Genomic DNA, 21,437 nt, shown 5'->3' on the forward strand with positions numbered 1-21,437 from the left:
ATAATTATGTATGAAATTGAGGGGGGATTTTAAATATTACTGGTTTTGCTATCAAGATGTATGTATACTAAGTTGGATGAGACAAAATGTATAAACTGCTTATAAACAACACAGATGAAATTTGTGCCAGAAAATTTTTTTTGGAGTTGGGGTCTTGCTCTAACCCAGGCTGACCTGGAATTCACTATGTAGTCTCAGGGTGGCTATGAACTCTTGGTGATCCTCCTTACCTGTGCCTCCTGAGTGCTGGAATTAAAGATGTGCACCATGTCCATCTAGAGATTACTATTTGTTGTTTTTGTTTGTTTGTTTTTTGAGTAGGGTTTCACTTTAGCCCAGGCTGACCTGGAATTCACTATGTAGTCTCAGAGTAGCCTCGAACTCATGATGATCCTCCTACCTCTGCCTTCCAAATCCTGGGATTAAAGGCGTGCGCCACCATGCCTGGCGAGATTTAGTGGCTTTGACGATAAATTATGAGCAGGATTTTCAGTGGTGTGAACTGGCAAAGACCAGTGGTGTTAGTATTATGTATTTGTGAAAACTCCATAGGAAACCTAAAATGGAAAGATGATCCTATCGTTTTTACTTTTACGTGACATGGGAACTGTAAGATTATAAAATTCTGTCTGGCGCTTTGCCAAGAACAGTAAACTGGATGCTTTTAGAGGAAGGGTAACTATGGAACTGGTGATTAGAGAAAGCTAAGAGAAGTCAAGTATAATCCTGTCCTGCACAGCCACAGGTGAGTTGTCTAAACAAAAGAGGGAGCTTAAAAGCAGTAATAACATGATGAGACTATAGGAAGAAATAAGGGATAAAAGGCTGGGATTTGCTACTAAGCAGTAAGGTTCATAGCATCTTGAGAAAACAGTAAGCCATTAGTAATTTGCCACAGGTGATATACCAGATATACAGTCATAAAATCTTACAAACACCATTCCTAATACAACCTTTCCTAAAGGCTGATTTATTGATTCACTTTGTTTTGATTTACTTCCTGTTTTACCTTCTGTAGTTTCTTGTGAGCATAAAGTTTTCACAAAGAGTAGATAAGATTGGATAATCAAGGGCGTAAATAATTTACAAGCACACTAGCTCTTGAGTCATGATTTGAATAAAGATATTTTAATCTTTACTGACTTTTTTCTAGCTTTCTCTCCCACAGATTCGGTTGAATAGACTGTTGACCATTGATACAGACTTGTTGGAGCAGCAAGACATTGATCTAAGCCCTGACTTAGCAGCCACTTATGGTCCAACAGAAGAAGCTGCCCAAAAGGTGAAACACTATTACCGCTTCTGGATCCTTCCCCAGCTATGGATTGGTATCAACTTTGACAGACTCACACTTTTGGCACTGTTTGATAGGTGAGCCTTTAGTATGATATTAAAGATTTAAGAGAATATTATTTTTAAGTTGAAGTTTTCCAAATTATCATATCGTAAAATTCTTTTTGTCCTCTTTAAATAAAACTTAAAGCAAAAGAGCTTTTAAACATAAACTCTCTAAAGTCTATTAAAGACTTCTATCTTGTATGTTAATAGGTTTAAAAAGACGTATCTTCTTATTGTTAATAAAAATCATAGCTGTGTGTGGTGACTCACACATGTAATCCCAGCACTCAGAAGCCTAGGTAGAAGGACTGCCATGAATCCAAGGCCAGCCTGGGCTACAGAGTGAGTTCTAGGTTAGTTTGCACTATAGTGAGACACAACTTCAAACAAAAAACAGTCATACAGTTGATCATTTGATACTTTAAACAGCATATACGTCTTGATCATCTTACGGTTAAGGATAATGTGATCTGAAATGTAAAACTTTCAAGAGGAAACTTCTTTTTCTTTGTTTCTTAGCATTACTGTTTTAGTAGGAAACACATTAGTTTATTACAAATAACAGCTGCTTTCAGTCAATGTGTAGGAACAATATTGAATTTACTCTCCCTATGAAGCAGACAGAAACAGAATGCATGAAAACATGATCTTCTAGACACTGGAAGGTTGGGGAGATGGCTAAGTGGTTTAAGACACTTGCTTACAAAACCTGCTGGCCTGGGTTCAATTCTCCAGCATCCACATAAAGCCAGAAACACAAATTGGCACATGTGTGTCTTGAGTTCACTTGCAGCAGCAAGAGGCCCTAGTACACCCTTACACCCCCTCAAATTATCAAAGAAGTAAAAGACATTGGATATGAGTCAACAAAGGACAGTAAGCCTTGAACAATGAGAAACTGACTGCACCCATCTAAACTCTTTAAAAACAGTGCCTATTGTTTCACAGAGAAAGGGAACTTAAGAGTTGCAGATTTCTGTTTGTTAAAATAATTTAGTAGAAAAATGAAAAATGTAAAAATGCATCCTAAGCCAAACTTACAGAATTGAATACTATCAATCTGAGAATCTCAAATATACTAGGTGGTATTCCTGGTAGATAAAGCTTTGTAGAAGAAAAGTTTAGTGGCTGTGCATTTATACAGCAGTAGCATTTCTACAGTGAAACAGCATGGACAAAAAACTCTTTCCCCATGCAAACACAATGACAATGAGCTAGGGGACAACTTCAAGAAGAGAAAAGGAGGGACTGGAAAAATGGCTTAGCAATTAAGGCACTTGCCGGCCAAACCAAAGGACCCAGGTTTGAGTCCCTGGTACTCACATAAAGCCAGATGCACAAGATATTGCATGTGTCTGGAATTTGCTGTGACTTGAGGCCCTGGTATGCCCATTCTCTCATCTCTCTTTCAAATCAATAAATATTTTTTTCTAATGTTTGGGAAAAAAGATAAAAGGAAACCTGAAAAAGGTTGAAGAAATAATGGCGAAAAACTTGGCATATTTGATGGCAATTGTAAATGCACATTCAAAAAGCCCATCAAAACCCAAGCACAAGTAGAATGCAAGAACCTACACCAAGGGGTGTAATTGCTCAGTCCAGTTGTAACTTTGGGGTGAGTGGGGGGAGAGCTTTCTTGTACAGAGGAATTAGGACAAGGAAGATGTCAATTCTCTTGTTGGAAATTATGTATGTGAGAAGACATGTTTCCAGTATTAGAAGGAGAAGAATTGTCAATTTATAGTCTTTTTCTGCCAAAACATATTCATGGAGAGCTGGGCATGGTAGTGTACACCTTCAAACCCAGCATTGATGAGGCAGAGATAGGAGGATCACTGTGAGTTTGAGGCCATCCTGGGACTACAGAGTGATTTCCAGGTCAGCCAAGGCTAAAGTAAGACCCTACCTTGGGAAAATATATATATATATATCATGGAGAAATAGGCATTTTCCAACTGGGGAAAATGAGAACAATTCTTTTTTTTTTTTTTTTTTTTTTGGTTTTTCGAGGTAGGGTCTCACTGTAGCCCAGGCTGACCTGGAATTCACTCTGTATTCTCATGGTGGCCTTGAACTCATGGTAATCCTCCTACCTCTGCCTCCCGAGTGCTGGGATTAAAGGCGTGTGCCACCATGCCCGGCTGAGAACAATTCTTCATGGTGTGGCAATTAATCTCAATGTTGATTTGATTGGATCTAGGAGACAAATTTCTGGGTATGTCTGTGAGACTGTTTCCAGATTAGGTTAGTTGAGGCATGAAGACATACTATTACAGTGGGCTGCAACATTCCATAGTCTGAGGTCACAGACTGAAGGGCGATGCAAAAAGGAGAAGCAGAACTGAACAGGATGATTGTCCCTGCCTGCTTCATGTGACTTGCTGCCCCGTTCCTGGCACCGCCCCGCCGTGGTGGGCTGTACCCCTGGGATGGAAGCTGAACCATTACTTCCTTCTTGTCAGGTATTCAATCATAGCAACAAGAAAAGTAATACAATGAGTATATACACACTAAAAAGATAGAATGTCTTTTCATATGAAAAGATTGGCCTATCCAAAGGAATAAAGATACTGGAAATGGTAAGCAAATTACATTAATTAGAAATATGTAAGATTTTCATAAATTTATTTATTTGCAAGCAGAAAAATAGAGCAAGCGCATGGGCATGCCAGGACCTCTGGCCACTGCAGAGAAACTCCAGAAGCATGTGTCACTTTGTGCATCTGGTTCTACGTGGGTACTGGGAAATCAAACCAGGTCCTTAGACTTTACAGGCAAGCGCCTTAACTGCTGAGCCATCTCCTGAGCTCAAATGTAAGCTTTTTTTTTTTTTTTTTGAGAGCGTGCATGTGCAGGTAGGTCTTTAATTCATATTATTTGTGTTCTTGAAACTTTCTGTGGGACTGCCATTACTTAACATTCAATGAATATTGTTTGACCTCCCCCCTCTAGCCCCAACATAATTACACCCTTACCTTGTACCATATTATAAAAAGTAATAAACACGGATCTTTCACATGAAATACAAAACAAAACATGAAACAAAAGAAAACAAATTTCTATATAACTATACAGCTCAAACACCAAAAGCAAATTCAGTAAAAAAACAAAAACAAAAACAAAAAACAAGTTGATAAATTGGATTCGTGAACATTGAAACATTTAAAAAAGCCAAAAGAGAGCATGTGTTCAGTGACAGTGCAGGGAGGCAGCCTGAGGATTGAAAAGAAGTCATTGGGCAAAACTGAAATTAGGTATCTGCCTCTGAGGTCAGATGGAAATGTCAGTAAATTAATATGACAGTACTTACTGATTGAATGTTCTTTTATTTTTAATTTATTTTTACTTATTTAAGAGAGAGAGAATGGGCGTGCTAAGGCTTCCAGCTGCTGCAAATGAACTCCAGATGCAAGTGCCACCTTGTGCCATCTGGCTTACGTAGGTCCTGGGGAATTGTACCAGGGTCCTTTGGCTTCACAGGCAAATGCCTTAACCACTAAGCCATCTATCTCCTCCAGCCCTGTATTTTCAACCTTTATTATTTGTTCCCTGTTTTATTTTTTTGAGATAGGGTTTCATTCTAGCCCATGCTGACCTGGAACATTCACACTGTAGTCGTAGACTGGCCTCGAATTCACAGCAATCCTTCTACATTTGCCTTCTGAGTGCTGGGATTAAAGGCATGTGCCACCACACCCAACTCCTTACTGTGCTTTTGAGGCAGGGTCTTACTCTGGTGTAGGCTGACCTAGAATTCACTTTAGCCCAGGCTGGCCTGTGTGTCTTTTAGCAAGTACTTTTCTGACATTTATGAATAAAATGTTCCCAGGAAATAGTGAGTTAGACTTAGCTTTTTGGTATAGTAGAAATACCCCTTTCATTTCTGTATATAATATCTTGGGCATCATATTTCTTTTCCAGTGTCAGTTTGCTGAAGTATAGAATTGGATCAGCAACTTTGAGAGAGGCAAAATTGATGCTTCTAGCTACTTTCATTATCAATGTAATAACCTGTTCTTTAGTAATTCTAGTAAGTGAGTTTTGGGATTATTTCACATGACAAAACTACATGTATCAAATTTGGTTATATGTCTTTCTATATAAAGTATAATTTTTTTTTTCAAGGTAGGTTCTTGTTCAAATCCAGGCTGACCTGGAATTCACTATGTAGTCTCAGGGTGGCCTCGAACTTGTGGCAATCATCCTACCTCTGCCTCACGAGTGCTGAGATTAAAGGTGTAAGCCTTCATGCCTGGCAAATGTTTTAATTTTCTAGAAAATTTGCAACATATTTAACAGAAAAGAAGATGCTAATAAAATCAATAGAAACTAAAACTGCAGTATGTGTTGTTAAGTGGAACTTACCATCCCATTATATTAAATCTTATTTATATAGAAGTATGTGTGTTTTATTCACATAAAACTAATTTCTTTTCCTATGTGATCCCAGGCCCTGTTTAACCCAGTATCTTTAATGCATTCCCGCAAGATTCACCTTGGTGTCTTTCCTATTCCTAGTCTGGCTAATTTTGTGCATTCATGATGTGCTTACTCATTCATTTTTCGATCTACAGAAATCGTGAGATCCTGGAAAATGTACTAGCTGTCATCCTGGCTATTCTTGTGGCTTTTTTGGGATCCATTCTTCTCATACAAGGCTTCTTCAGAGACATTTGGGTCTTCCAGTTTTGTCTGGTCATAGCCAGCTGTCAGTACTCACTACTCAAGGTACCAGTGTCTCTTCTTTCCATGTTGGGAAGGGAATATTGTTTATGTTAAAAGGCAGTAGGTTTTATGCTCTTCATTCAGTGTAGCAACATAATAAGTTTTAGGTTTGTTTTACTTGGAGGTTTACAAACATTAGATTGTATAAGGGGAAAAAAGTAATTGTATGTAAATTGAGTCTCGTAACCATAATTCTTTGTGTTAAAGGAACGTAGTTGTTAATACAAGAATTTGCCTTCTTGAGATTTATTTTCTTCTAATTTGTCACATTAACTTTGCTTCTCCCATTCATTAAGCCTTCTATTCTGTGGGTGAGAGTTATTAAGATCTGTCATTGGTAGGTAGTATAATAATTTCAAAACCTAGTAGATTGTTTTTGTGGACAACCCAGAATATTGATGTCACTTTGTTAACCAAATTCACAGCAGCTCAAATACACCAAGTGTTACCAATTATAAGCTTTCCAAAAAAAAAAAAAAAAAAAAAAAAAATGGGAGATTCAAACACACCAACTCATGAACAACCAAAATTTCACCCACCCCTTCAAATTTGTGTGGGCTTTAACAGGCTATGATTTTTTTTCTTTCTTTCTTTAAAAATGTTGTTTTATTTTATTTATTTGAGGAGGTGCAGAGAGGGGCAGACAGATGGGGTGGGGGAGAGAGAATGGGCACGTTAGGGCCTTCAGCTACTGCAAACAAACTCCAGACACATGCACTGCCTTGTGCATCTGGCTTATGTGGGTCCTGGGGAATTGAACCTGGGTCCTTTAGTTTGTAGGCAAGCCATTTCTCCAGCCCTCTTTTCTTCTTTCTTTCTTTCTTCTTTTTTTTGAGGTAGGGTCTCAGTCGGGCCCAGGTGGATCTAGAATTCACTATGTAGGCTCAGGGTGGCCTCAAACTCATGGCAATCTTCCTCCCTCTGCCTCCTGAGTGTTCCTCTTTTCTTTCTTAATAAATCCCCTAAGCACTCCAAATATATCATTTGCTTTATATACTAGTATGTGGACCCCTCCCTAAGCTGATAACTGTTTGATCAGTTGTGTTTATATACTCAGCCATCTTTTCCTTTCTTTCCCCCTTTATAATAAGACATGAGGACATCTAGGTGGTTGGTTACTCGCTTTCTTTCTTTCTTTCTCTCTCTCTCTCTCTCTCTCTCTTTCTTTCTTTCTTTCTTCCTGTTTTTGCATGTTTATGTGGTATGGGTATGCATGTACTGGGATGTAGAGGCCAGAAACTGATGCTGGGTATTTTCCTTGATCATACTCAACTTTATTTAAAAAAAAAAAAAAAACTTTTTTAGCTGGGTGTGGTGGTGCATGCATTTAATCCCAACACTCAGGAGGCAGAGGTAGGATGATCACTGTGAGTTCAAGGCCACCCTGAGACTCCATAGTGAATTCCAGGACAGCCTGGGCTAGAGTGAGACCCTATCTCGAGAAACAAACCAAAAAAAAAACTTTTTTATTATAAAAAGAGTATGGTCGTAGCAGGGCCTCCTACCATTGCAAACGAACCATTGCAAACGAACTCCAGATGGGTACATCACTTTGTGTATCTGACTTTACATGAGTCCTGGAGAATTGAACCCAGGCCTTTAGGCTTTATAAGCAATCACCTTTAACCAGTGAGCCATTTCTCCAGCCCCAGATATTCCACTTTATTTACTGAGGCAGAGCAGAGTCTCTCACTTGAACCTAGAGCTTGCCAATTTGGCTACTCTGACTAGCCAGCTTGACCCAGGGATTCCCTGTCTGCCTTCACAGCCCTGGGATGACAGGTGGCCACCATTCCCATCCAGCATTCTTGTGGGTACTAGGGATCTCTGGTCCTCGCCCTTGGGCCTCAAGCAGTTAACCCACTAAGCATCAGCATCTCCCCAGCTCCATTGCTCTTACCTTTTTTTTTTTTTTTTGGCTTTTCAAGGTAGGGTCTCATTCTAGCCCAGGCTGACCTACAATTTACTCTGTAGTCTCAGGGTGGCCTCAAACTCACAGAGATCCTCCTACCTCTGCCTCCCAAGTGCTGAGATTAAAGGCATATGCTACCATGCCCGGCTTACTTCTTTTTTATAAATTTTATTTTTGACAGTTTCATAATGCGTATACAATGTATTTTGAATATATGTACCCTTCATTATCCTCTCTTGATTCCCTGCCTGCTCCTGTGAAGCCCCTTCACTTTCCTAACTAATCTCTTTCCTACGTTCATGTCTTTTTGTTGTTTTGTTTTTGCAGTCCACTGAACTGAGTTAGGATTGCTTTCATAGTGTGGCTCGGGCATTATTACGAGAGTACTAGCAATTTCCCAGTGGCTACACCACTGAAAGTGGTACCTGCTCTGGAAGGAGTGAGTGTCTGATGGAACCCTTTCTCATGCTGGGATATTGACAGGCTCAATCTTACGTAGAAAACCACAGCTGCTGTGAGTTCAGGAGTATAACAGGCATGTGCAGTCCAGAAGACTTAACACTCCACAGCACTCTTTCTTCCCCATCCCGCAGCTCTTACATTCCTTCTCTCACCTCTTCCATGATGCCCCTAAAGCTTTGCACATAGACGTACTGTTTGGCTGAGCATGAGATAGTCACTTGTTCTCAGGCTTTCCACTAGCCCATGACAGAAAGAAAGTTCTGTGGCCAAGGCTGAGACAGCACTCATTGGTGGGGATCAACATAAATATTAAAAAGGCAGTTTGACAGCCTTGCTTTTCCATTCCTCTCTTCCTTTAAGCTCCCTTCATACTTCCGTGTTCCAGTACAATCTTTAAAGTTGCTAATCCTTCTAGTTGTTAAATCTGTTCTTTTCTCAGTACCATTTCTTTTGGGGACCATGTCCTTTAACATTGTTTAGTGTTGTCTTCCATTTCCACGTCCTCCTCACTGCTGCCTTGTGACTTTGCAACTTTAGATGACTTGCTCTTTGGATGACTCTTGTTGGTTCTTTGTTTTTTTTTTTTTTTTTGACTATTCTTAATTTATGAGAATTCTCTTGGTCTTTACTTGCCCTTCTTTCAGTTTACAATTGTCAGTGAAGTCATCATTTTATTATTTTCTGTAAGTTATGTCCAGATTTATTTGTCAAAATCTTCACATTTTTTTTGCAAGCTTTTGTCAGTATATCTGACAGACACGTTTGAAAAATAACACACTATCATCTTGTGATTTAATGTTGTCTTTCACCACTCCTCTGCTCTTGTAGCTACAGGACAGCTTGGCTTTTTTTCCTTCCTCCTTCAAGAACAAGTTGCCAGATCCCTTAGATTTAGTTTGGTGATTTCATGTAAAAATGGTTGATCTTCATTTGTGTCATTCCTTTCACCCACTTTATTCCCTTACTGCCTTAAACAATATAAACTCTTCCTGGCTATAGTGTCCCTTGTCCTATGAATCCTATCTACTGCTTTAAGGTTAAATATGGAAAAAGTAAATGGGAATTTTGAAACTAACTAGACAAAAGTAATGCCTGGGGCTGGAGAGATGGCTCATCAGTTAAGGCGCTTGCCTACAAAGCCTAGCAACCTGGGTTTGGGACAATTCCCTGTTGCCCATTGTTGCCGTCAGGTTTGCCTTGCTGGCAGAAATCACCCAGCCAAGAGCAGCTTTTGGGAAAAAGGCTTATTTTGGCTTACAGACTTGAGGAGACACTCCATGATGGCAGGGGAAAATGATGGCATGAACAGAGGCTGTCATCACCCCCGGCCAACATAAGGTGGACAGTAGCAATAGGAGAGTGTGCCAAACACTAGCAGAAGAAACTGGTTGTAATACCCACAAGCCTGCCCCCAACAATACACTGCCTCCAAGAGGCATAATTCCCAGATCTCCATCAGCTGGGAACCTAGTATTCAGAACTCCTATGTTTATGAGAGGCACCTGAATCAAACCACCGCACCCATGTAAAGCCAGATGCAGAGTGTTGCATGCATCTGGAGTTCAGTTGCAGCAGCTGGAGGCCCTGGCACTTGCCCAGTCTCTCCTTGCAAATAAATAAAATATATTTTAAAAAAAGTAATGCCATCAACAGAAATATGAAAGACAGGAGCAAATGTTTAATTAAGAGATGTTGGAAGGAAAGAATGTAAAGATGACCTGGATTCATATCCAGCCAAGGGTCACATGCTGCACTAGCAGGCTTGGTCCAGTGTGGAATTGTGGAATGGTCACAGATTGAAGGTATCTGGTGTGCCACTGTAAAGGAAATGGAACTTGGGAGGAAAGCAATGATTTGGGGAGTAGCTGTGTAATATCTTTAGAGCATTTTTAAAGGGTGTTAATAAAGTATCTTCTTACAAGGATACAATTGAATTACCCTTTTTTATTTTAACGTGAAAATTCAGGTAATTAATTCAGTTATTGCTAATTAGTGAACATGGAATTTGTGTGCAGAATGAGAATTCTTGCCAGCTAATTTATGTGCAATTTCTGAATGGAGTAATAGAAAGAATGTTTCCTGAAGAGTTCTTATATGTAATAATAAGCCATATGGATCTCCCTACCATATGGCATTTCGAAAGCATTATCTAAATAGTTATCTAGATTATCTAGATAGTTGCAGATTGCTAATTGACCTAAATAAGCAACAATGAGCAAGAATGTGAGCTGTTTTACTGTCTTATTTAAACCAGTACTTAGCACCGATGTTTCATCTTTGGAACAGAAATAATGATAGTGGAATATTTACATGAAGTCACTCAAACTTTAAAGTTGCTTATCAAATGACCGGTACTTCAGAGTAATTGGTCTTTCTGTTTAATTTTTAGAGTGTTCAGCCAGATTCTTCTTCTCCCAGGCATGTAAGTCACTCCTAATAGGACTATAATTTATCATTTCTTAACACTTATCAAAGCTGATTTTTTTTCTTCTGGCATATATCTGATTAAGATTCATATTATTTTCTCATAAAGTTTTAACATACTGTATAGTTGATTTATTAGCATGAAATAAAATGGCATTGTTCTGATGAACTCCAAGTCTAAAAATGAGTCTAATGATTTATTTTTGTAGCCAGTTTCAAGAGCTTTTATAGATTGGGTAGGATAGTCCATGTTAAAAAAACTTATTATTTTCCTTTGATAATAATTAAGAGCAAGAATAAAACAGTATAATATATTAGACTGTTGTCTGTGACTTTTGAATAATGAGATGAGATCCTTGGTAATCATGTTGGGACTTTACACAAAAATACTGTCTACTTAGTGTGATCTGGATGTGGCTCTAACTTGAGTTATTTATTTCATAGCAAGAGCACAGGACAGTCTTCTTAAAGTAGTTCAAGGTTGGATGTGGTGGCTTGTGTTATTACTGCAGTACTTGGGAAGCTGAGTCTGGAGGATTGCTCCAAGCCTGGGCTAAAGAGTGAAACTCTAGCTCAAAAATTAAAAATGAGTAAATAAGGTTTGAAAATAAGCTCTAAGAATAGTGCTCGGTGGTGCTGTCTTTGCATAAAATATTATAATATATATTATATTATTTATTATATATGATATGATAAAATAAGATATGATATTTAATAATATACTGGAATAGTATTGGGAATAGGACAACAGTCAAGAGAAGGAAATGTTTTGGCCATATTTATGATTTTGTAAAAATATTTTTGAAGTGTAATGATATATGGAAGCATTTATTTGGGGGGCATGTGTGTGGTATACATACATGTGTATATGCATGTTAGTGTTTATGCAGGTGTGTACGTGCCCAAAATTCAACATTAGGTGCTTTCCTCAATCCTTCTCTACCTTATTTTTTGAGACCAGGACACTCACGGATTTTGCTAGACAGCTAACCAACAAGCCCTGGGATCCAAACTCAAATCCTTATGCTTGCCTTTGCCAACTGAGCCATCTGCCTCGCTTCAGACACAGCTTTTAACTTTGAATTTTGATGCTTAGAGAAAAGTTGTAAGAATAGTGCAAATTTTTTTTTTGGTGGGGGGGGGGGGATGAGTTAGGATCTCACTCTATCTCAAGCTGACCTGGAATTCACTATATAGTCTCAGTGGCCTCGAACTCATGGTGATCCACTTGCCTCTGCCTCCCAAGTGTTGGGATTAAAGACATATACCACCACTCCTGGCTCAAGAAAATTTCTGATACTATTCACTCAGATTCTCTATGCTTACCTTCCTGGTATATGATTCTCTCTTTTTCCTTCTTTCTCCCCCTTTCCTTTCTTACCTTGCTTTATAAACATCATGTCCTTTTTCCTTCTGTTAAGCTCAGTATATCAGTCTCTATAAAACCCTGGTTCCTTATTTTATTTATTTATTTTTGATACATAACAGCATTTGCAGACTAAGACTAGGATACTAGTAATCTAATTACTGAGAATGTTGCCATTTTGAGGTCCTCTCAGTGAAGAAAGATAGGAGATTTATGCACATACATACATGTGTGCATATACACACTTTTTTCTTGTGTCAATTTGTATGCATATTAAAACTAGTAACTTCATGTGGGTAACATTAATTTCAATCCAGTATCACAGGGTTTGTTTTGTTCTTCCTCTTTCCCATACTTGTCTTTCCAAGTGATTGCAACCATCCAAAAGCTGGCTTCCATGTGGAGAAAGTTGACTCCTTGCAGTCTACCCCATTAATGATCTCAGTAGCTAATTACGATTCTAAAATGAACTAAACTGATATTCAGAAATTATTATTTGCAGGGTCATAATCGTATCATTGCCTATAGTAGACCAGTTTACTTCTGTTTATGTTGTGGTCTCATTTGGCTCCTGGATTATGGCAGCAGAAACCTTACTACGACCAAGTTCAGATTATATGGAATAACTTTCACCAACCCGCTGCTGTTCATATCAGCCAGGGATTTAGTTATAGGTGAGTCGTCTTTCAAATATCTCTGGTCATTAATTTGCTTGTTTTTAAATAGCTCACTAACAATTATAGGTCAAAATAGTTTCAATAAGCTTATTTTGCTTTACAGTAGTTCTTTCTAAGGGCCAAAGCTGTAGCAATATTATGAATGAAATGTTAACGATAAATACAGTACAGTAATTCTTCTGTTCTTGAAAAGATTTATTTATTTATTTTGGTTTTTTGAGGTAGGGTCTCAGTTTAGCCCAGACTGATGTAGAATTCACTATGTAGTCTCAGGGTGGTCTAGAACTCTCAGCGATACTTATACCTCTGCCTCCTAAGTTCTGGGATTAAAGGCATGTACCACCACTCCTGGCTGGAAAGATTTATTTTCATTTTACATCTTAGGTTCATGTTATATGAAAATGGTTAAAATGACTTTTTTTTCTTTTATGGTGTTGGGAATTGAACCTAGGGCCTCCTGCATACTAGGCAGACACTCTATTCCTGACAGAATGGTTTATTTTTATTTATTTATTTTTTTATGAGAGAGGGAGAGAGAATTAGTGCGCCAGGGCCTCTAGCTACGGCAGTTGACCTCTAGATGCATGTGCCACCTTGTGTGCATGTGTGACCTTGTGTATCTGGCTTATGTGGGTTCTGAGGAGTCACACCTAGGTCCTTAGGCTTCACAGGACTTAACCACTAAGCAATCTCTCCAGTCCCTTGGGTTGATTTTTAAAGTTGTATTTTTAGAGTTGGAAGATTTCAATATGTAATTAGCTTTATAGAGATAAAAGTGACACAGTAGTCAGCGTAAAATTTGATATCATTGCTTATGATTTTTAAATGAACAAAAGGATGGATGTCATATTTCTTTAATGTACTTTTCTTTCCTTCTATAGTGTTTACACTCTGTTTCCCAATAGTATTTTTCATTGGTCTCCTGCCTCAGGTGAATACATTTGTAATGTACCTTTGTGAACAATTGGATATCCATATTTTTGGTGGTAATGGTGAGTACTTATCAAAATTACAGATTATAATATTACACATAATGAAGCAGTAAGCTGCTGTTATAATATTTCTCCAGTATTCATGTCAGAATAGAGATAAGGAAAGAAAAAGTACTTATTTAATAATTGAAGACAGAGAAGCAATTAATTTGTAAATAGGAAAAAGATAGTCAAATCTCCTACTTTAATGATAGAATAATAGAATCAGTATCTAAGAAGTAATAAAAATTTGTTTGAAAGTAAAAGTTACACAGTATCAACACAGAGAAAAAAACTCCTACCAAATCAGAGAGCTAGAGACCCAGAGGCCCCCAACACCTCATCACTGAAGCAAACCAAAAATGAACCCAACATGGCTCAGGGAAATTTTGCAGAAGAGGGGGCGGAAAGAATGTCAGAGCCACATGTTGGGTCATGATATGCAGAGACATTTATCCTACCCATAACTGTGGGCTTACTCCACAATGTATGACCCATATACCTCAACAAGCCTGTGCCAGGGGTGGGGGTTGATCACAGATGAGCCTAATAATGGTACCAAACTGACTGTATTTGCTGGATACAAAACTGATTAATAAAAAAATTTTTTTAAAAAGAAAACCCATTAAAGATTTGTATGATACAGATCAAGTAAGTAAACAAGGTTATTGAAAGCCACTAATAAAATCCATAAAGAAAGAAAAAGTTACACAGTAGTGTACCCCCTCTCTCCCTGCCATTCATTCCAAGGCTTGGTAAATTCCTGTGTAAAACCCCAGTCAGTGCTGCATATAGACTAAACCTCAATATAGATATTGTGCCATTTCCTATACACAGCTATCATGAAGTTTAGTTTATACATTAGGCACAGTAAGAGATTAGCAATGATATCTAATAGTTCTAATCAGTTCTACAGTTTGCTGTAAGTAAAAGGTATATGAATGTGGCTTTTCTCTTTTCTTTTCTGGAATTTTCCATTAAATATATTTGAACCACAGCTAACCACAGGAAACCAAAAGTGTAGTAAGCAAAACTGCAGAAAAGGATGAATTACTGTAGAGATTTTACATGGAATCTGTATATATCCAACAGATATTTATAAAAGATCATCTGTTCCAAATATAGTGCAGTCTGATGCATAGCATTCTGTTTGGCTTTTAGATTAGTGTGCACATTTGATATACCCGTTGATTTGGTTTCAGAGCTTTATTTATTTATTTATTGAGGTAGGGTCTCATTCTAGCATAGGCTGACCTGGAATTCACTATGTAGTCTCAGGGTAGTCTTGAACTCACAGTGATCCTTTTACCTCTGCTTCCCAAGTTGGAATTAAAAGCATTTCAGTATTTCAGGACTACTGTTGGTGTTTTGATTATTTAATGACTATGGTGAGGGATTAGTGCAGATAATTTATAGAATTGTTTTTGGTCATTATGAATTATAAATTTTTATGGTCTTCATTATGAATTAACTTTTCCTATATATTTATGATCACCATATGAAATTACATTAAAGAAAATCTATTCTTCCAAGTTATTTTTATCATCCTCTATTTTTTAAAATCTTTTTAAAATTTTTATTTATTTGCATGAGAGGGAGAGAGAATGGGCATGCCAGAGCATCCAGCCACTGCAAACAAGCTCCAGACACATGCACCACCTTGTGCATCTAGTTTATGGGGAACCTGGGGAATTGAACTTGGATCCTTTGGCTTTGTAGGCAAGTGCCTTAATTGCTAAGCCATTTCTCTAGCCCCTCTATTTCTTTTTACTAGCAATCTCATTGGATTTTGTTGATATTTTTAATAACTAGAGATATATGTTATTTTTATGTAAATATCTTTTGGTGGGTAATTTATTTTTCAGGTCTCTTCAAACTTTATTTTCTGATACATGTTGTTGATACAAGATATATTCTTGAAGCATTCTATAGCTATAAATGTTTAATACTTCCAAGATGGTTATAGTTTATTTTGCATCAAAAATTAAAGCTAGCAAGCCCAGGTGGGATAGCGCACATCTGTAATTCTAGTATTTACAAGCAGAGGCAAGAGGTTCACCAAGAGTTTGAGGCCAGCCTGAGCTAGGATTGAGAAATTGTCTCAAAAAACACCACCACCACCACCAAAAAAAAGAGCTAGGGAGATGGTTCAGTGGTTAGGAACACTTGCTGCTTAAACAAAAAAGCCTCTCAGGCCAGAGACTACCAAGCTCAGCTTCCCAGAACCCATGTAAAAAGCTGGTATGAACATGTACGTTTGTAACCTTAGTTCATGGGGGAGTGGTGGAGCAGAGACTATAGAGTTGCAGGGTTTGCTGACTGATGGCAGCTCTGGGTTGAGGAAGAGACCCTATCTCAAAGACACGCCCAATTGAGCAATACAGAAGGGCACCCAAAGTTCTCCTCTGGCCTTTACATGCACGCACCTGACGTACACATGTGCACACACATTCATATGCCGCACATAAATACATGCATCAAAAAAGGAAAGACAAGGGCTGGAGAGATGGCTTAGTGGTTAAGTGCTTGCCTGTGAAGCCTTAGGACCCCAGTTCAAGGCTCGGTTCCCCAGGTCCCACGTTAGCCAGATGCACAAGGGGGCGCACGCGTCTGGAGTTCGTTTGCAGAGGCTGGAAGCCCTGGCGCGCCCATTCTCTCTCTCTCCCTCTATCTGTCTTTCTCTCTGTGTCTGTCGCTCTCAAATAAATAAATAAATAAATTTTTTTTTTTAAAAAAAAAGGAAAGACAAGACAGAAAATCTTTTTCATGTCAAAGTCTCATGAAAGTAGAAAATGAAGTAACTATATTCAAAGTCATATGAATAGTTACAGTTGACATCTTTTAGATGCTTTTCAGTGACTTTTTACTGTTTTCTGATCTCTTTTCTCCTTTACTTTCTAGCTACTACCAGCCTGCTCGCAGCCCTCTACAGTTTTATTTGTAGCATTGTGGCTGTGGCCTTATTGTATGGGCTGTGCTATGGAGCTTTAAAGGTAAGCAGTAAGTTTTATGGTGCCTTGTCACCAAGCTTACATTTTTATGTGAAAACTGTTTAAAACTAACCGCCAATGATTTCACCTCCCTGTGTGACTTTATCATTCATTTCTAATGTTTTCATATGCTAAATACCATTCTCTTCTATTTTGAATATGAAACCAATTTAATAGTTAACCTTTCCTAAAAGAAAATCCTTTTCCATACAATAATCATAGTTAATGTTAGAAACAGTTTATCAAAAACTAGGCTCTTCTGGGATAGAGGTGGGCATGATAATTATAGAATTTAAAATTAAATTTAGATTTCAAGGTAGGAATTTATGAAACTGCAACTTCTCATCTCAAGGTTTCTTTAAACTTACCACACAAGTTCTGGTTGTGGGTGTAGCTCAGTAGTACAGTGGTTGCTAGCATGCACATGGCCCTTGGTTTTGTCCCCCCCCCCCCCATATACGCACTTACACCAAAGGTTCCAATTTAAGTACATACTTAGAAAATAATGTACTGGCAAAAACTGTTTTTTGACACAGTTTCATGTAGCTCAGGCTGTCCTTGAATTTGCTGTGTGGTTGAGAATGACCTTGAATTCCTGATCTTCCTGCTTCTTCCCATTGCTTGATTACAGGCATGTGCACTATGCCCAACTTTTATGTACTAAAATTTGATGTCATTTTGGTTTAGAAAGATCTTGGTTGAGCCTTATGAGCTCCCACTAAATTTCTGCTGCTAAATTATAAAAATAAAAGTTTAAAAATTTTAATAGACAATCTATAATCCTTTACACAAATTTAGGTTTTTTTTTAAAATCAAAATGCAAGGGAGTCATAAAATAAAAAAGTTGAAGGGACTATGAACAGTGACTCACAGCATTTTTCTCTGCCTCATTTATCAATATCCTTTAGTGGGCATCTCCTTTGTGATGAGAACTTCACGAAGAGCTCTCCTGTGTCTTTAGGAGTTTGTAGTTGGCTGTGATTACTCAGTCACCCAGCATGTTCAGTCCAGAGTAATGAAGGCTGTGTATACAGTGCTGCTTGTTAAGCTCTAATTTTGAAATGGGTAGCTAAAACTGGGCCCCATTAATGTATTCTGGGATGGTCTGGCTTGAGCTGCTGGCTAGATAGTGGCACCTACTACATAGTTTATGTTTGGGGTGGTGAAGTTAAGGAACAAAGGGGATTTTTACATGTGGACACTTTGTTTTGATGCTTACGGGTGTGCAGAGGCATATAGGAGGCAGTTGTATGGAAAGAGGCTTCTGGTAGTAATTGCTAGATTTAGAAGTCGTCACCGGAATTAAAGATAAGGGAAAAACTGCTAATGTGAATTAATAAGATAACTGAGGCAAGGACTCTGGGAAATGCCATTCTTTAAATACTAGATGGAATAGGTCCTATAGAGGAAACTTGAGAACAGGATGATCTGAAATAAGTTTTGATTTAATTTGGCAGTTGATTGATTATTGGTGACCTAACAAAACCAATTTTTAGGGGCTCGGGAGCTGGATCAGCAGTTGAGGTACTTGCCTGCAAAGCCTAACTACCCAGGTTCAGTTTCCCAGGACCCACATAAAGCCAGATGTCAAAGTGGCCTGTACATTTGGAGTTCATTTGCTGTGGCTAGAGGCCCGTGCGCATCCAGTCTGTCTCTCTCTCCTCCCACCCCCTTTTTGTCTACCTCTGCTTGCAGATAAATAAATAAAATAAAAACAGGGCTGGAGATATGGCTTACTTGTTAAGGCACTTGTCTGTAAAGCCAGAAGACCCAGGTTTGATCTCTCCAGGACCCACATAAGCCAGATGCACAAGGTAGCACATGCATTTGGAGTTCAATTGTAGCAGCAGAAGGCCCTGCATGTCAAATCAGTCTGTCTCTGTCTCTCACTCTCTTTCACTCTCATAAATAAACTTTAAAAACTTTAAAAATATTTTTTAAAAGTTTCTGGGGCTGGAGAGATGGCTTATTGGTTAAGGCCTACAAAGCCTAGCAAGTTTGATTCCCCAGTACTCATGTAAAGCCAAATACACAAAGTGTATGAGCCTGGAATTCATCTACAGTGGCTGGAAGCCCTGGCACCTCCATTCTCTGTCTGTCTTGCTAGTTCTCTCTGCTTTTTGTTTTGTTTTTTGTTTATTTATTTATTTGAGCGCGACAGACAGAGAGAGAAAGAGGCAGATGGATAGATAGAGAATGGACACGCCAGGGCCTCCAGCCACTGCAAAGGACCTCCAGACGCATGTGCCCCTTGTGCATCTGGCTAACGTGGGTCCTGGAGAATTGAGCCTCAAACTGGGGTCCTTAGGCTTGACAGGCAAGCGCTTAACTACTAAGCCATCTCTCCAGCCCTCAGTGTTCTTTTTTATAGCTGTGTGTGCAATAGCCAGTGACCTGTGTCTGTCACTTATTCCTAGCTAAATTATTAATTACTGGGGAGGAGCAAAAGCAATTTAAAAAAACGATTTGTATGAGCTGAAGTGAATGTACCCCTGAGACTTAGTGGTAGCTTAGCCTGATTTTGAACTCATGTATTCTTCCTACCCTAGCCTCCCTAGTGCTGGGAATAAAGGCTTGTACCACCGCCCCCCAGCTGTGTTTTGTTTTGTTTTCCTTGTTGTTATTTTCTTTTGTGCCTTATAAAAAAGGTACACACTATATGTTAGTACGTATTCTATGTGGACACACGTGGTATAATTGTGGAAGAATGTACAAGAAAGTGAAACTAGTGTTGCCACTGGACAGCATCACTGGGAGACTTTATTTAAAGTTCACATTTAGAAACAGTTTCTTCTTGATGCTTTTACTAACTAATACCTGGTTTACATGTTGGTAAAAAATTGTTTATTCCTGCTTCTACTTGAATTTTTCAGTAGGACTTTTTGTTATTTTGTTTTTATTTTTACAGTGTTGGAGATCTAACCCAGGGTCTTCATGCTAGACAAGTGCTCTACTCCTGTTTACCACATTGGACATCAAAAATGTTTCTTTAGAACACTTTAGTACATTCTATTAATATCTGTGTACTTATCAGGTATATTTATATTTTTTACACACAAATAGAATTTGAGTCATTATGTAATAAAGCAAAAACCTTTAGACCTTTGAGGTCAAAGCTTATTGGAGTCAGTAAAACAAACCACCTGTTGTTAGTCTTTGGGGCTCACTCAGCTTCCCTAAGGGTTTTGTTTTTCATAGTTTCTGTTCCTTCTCCCACTACTAATCAGAATTCCTTAAAAACTCATAGGGGACTGAGTTTTACTTTGTTTTTTAATTTTTTTTATTCTTATTTTATTTATTTATTTGAGAGAGAGTGAGAAAGATATACAGAAATAGACAGGTAGACAGAGAAAATGGGCACGCCAGGGCTTCCAACCACTGCAAATGAACTCCAAATACGTGCGCCCTCTTGTGCATCTGGCTAACGTGTGTCCTGGGGAATCGAGCCTCGAACCGGGGTCCTCAGGCTTCACAGGCAAGCACTTAACCGCTAAGCCATCTCTCCTGCCCTGTTTTTTTATTTGTCTAATGGCTCAGTGAAGATAGTTATTATCAGTTCATTTCTTTATAATTAACTTAGGGTAGTGTCTTAGTTTGGGCTATGTAAACATAATGGCTCATGAAAAGCAAAGTTTTATTTCTCAGCTTTGGAGGCTGGAAATCGAAGTGCCAGCATGATTGGGCAAGAGACCTCTTCCAGGTTGTGGACAGCCTATGCAAATATTCTTCCTATGTGTGTTTTGTTCTCTCCCCTTTGCTTTCATTTCCCAAATCTCTGCATATTGTTTTACTTTCTGGTCAATCCATTTAAGTGGTATCAAGTTCACATTATGTCTCCATTACTTCATTGGGCAATTAAACCATCTATTCCTCTGTTTCCTTGTATAAAAATTGAGAGTAGCAGTAAGTGTTTTGAAGAATTTTTATAAAAGTTATTTAAGACATGCTTGAAAAGATTTAGAATCAGAGCTCTAAACAGTCTTCAGTATGATGATACTGTTTTGTTTTAGCTGTTACAGAAATGACTATTGTGATATGAAACAATTTCTAAGACAGTTTTTGAGGGGGAAGACAGACAAGTTGTATTAAAAACTACCTTTTGGGGCTAGAGAGATGTCTTAGTGGTTTAGCGGCTTGCCGGCAAAGCTGAAAGACCCAGGTTTGATTTCCCCAATACCCATGTAAAGCCAGATACACAAGGTGCCACGTGTGTCTGGAGTTATTTACAGTGACTGGAAGCCGTGGTGCACCCATACTTTCACTCTGTACCTGCTTCTTTCTCTCAAATAAATAAATAAAATATTTTAAAGACTACCTACTGACTCATCACTTCTGCCATTTTCTCTTTACAGATCCTTGAGAAAGACAAAATAATTAGAATAGTCCCTACCACATAGGAGTCACATTAATTGACATCAGAAATAACTGTGTTGAGCCAGGTTGATTTGACATATACACATTTGATTGGTCTTAAAAGCTTACTGTTTGTACTATTTCCTTCTGAGAATACACTACACAGGTCTTCATCTCAGAAAGTATTCTGAATGTGTGCTTTAGAAGATATACTGGTAT

General features: G+C 38.4%; 1 protein-coding gene across 4 annotated transcripts in view; it reads left to right on the top strand.

Annotated features, from left to right (window-relative positions):
• The window catches only part of Pcnx1 (pecanex 1), a 168,365-nt gene that overhangs the window by 103,813 nt on the left and 43,115 nt on the right, over positions 1-21,437 (top strand). For all 4 annotated transcript variants that reach the window (XM_045154648.1, XM_045154649.1, XM_045154650.1 and 1 more), the window contains 6 exons: positions 1,154-1,371; positions 5,913-6,066; positions 10,827-10,859; positions 12,730-12,901; positions 13,786-13,896; positions 16,777-16,868. In XM_045154648.1, coding sequence (XP_045010583.1) covers positions 1,154-1,371; positions 5,913-6,066; positions 10,827-10,859; positions 12,730-12,901; positions 13,786-13,896; positions 16,777-16,868 — 780 coding nt within the window. The remainder of the gene's footprint in view (positions 1-1,153; positions 1,372-5,912; positions 6,067-10,826; positions 10,860-12,729; positions 12,902-13,785; positions 13,897-16,776; positions 16,869-21,437) is intronic.

Source organism: Jaculus jaculus, chromosome 7 (assembly GCF_020740685.1).
Source record: "Jaculus jaculus isolate mJacJac1 chromosome 7, mJacJac1.mat.Y.cur, whole genome shotgun sequence".
NCBI lineage: Eukaryota > Metazoa > Chordata > Mammalia > Rodentia > Dipodidae > Jaculus > Jaculus jaculus.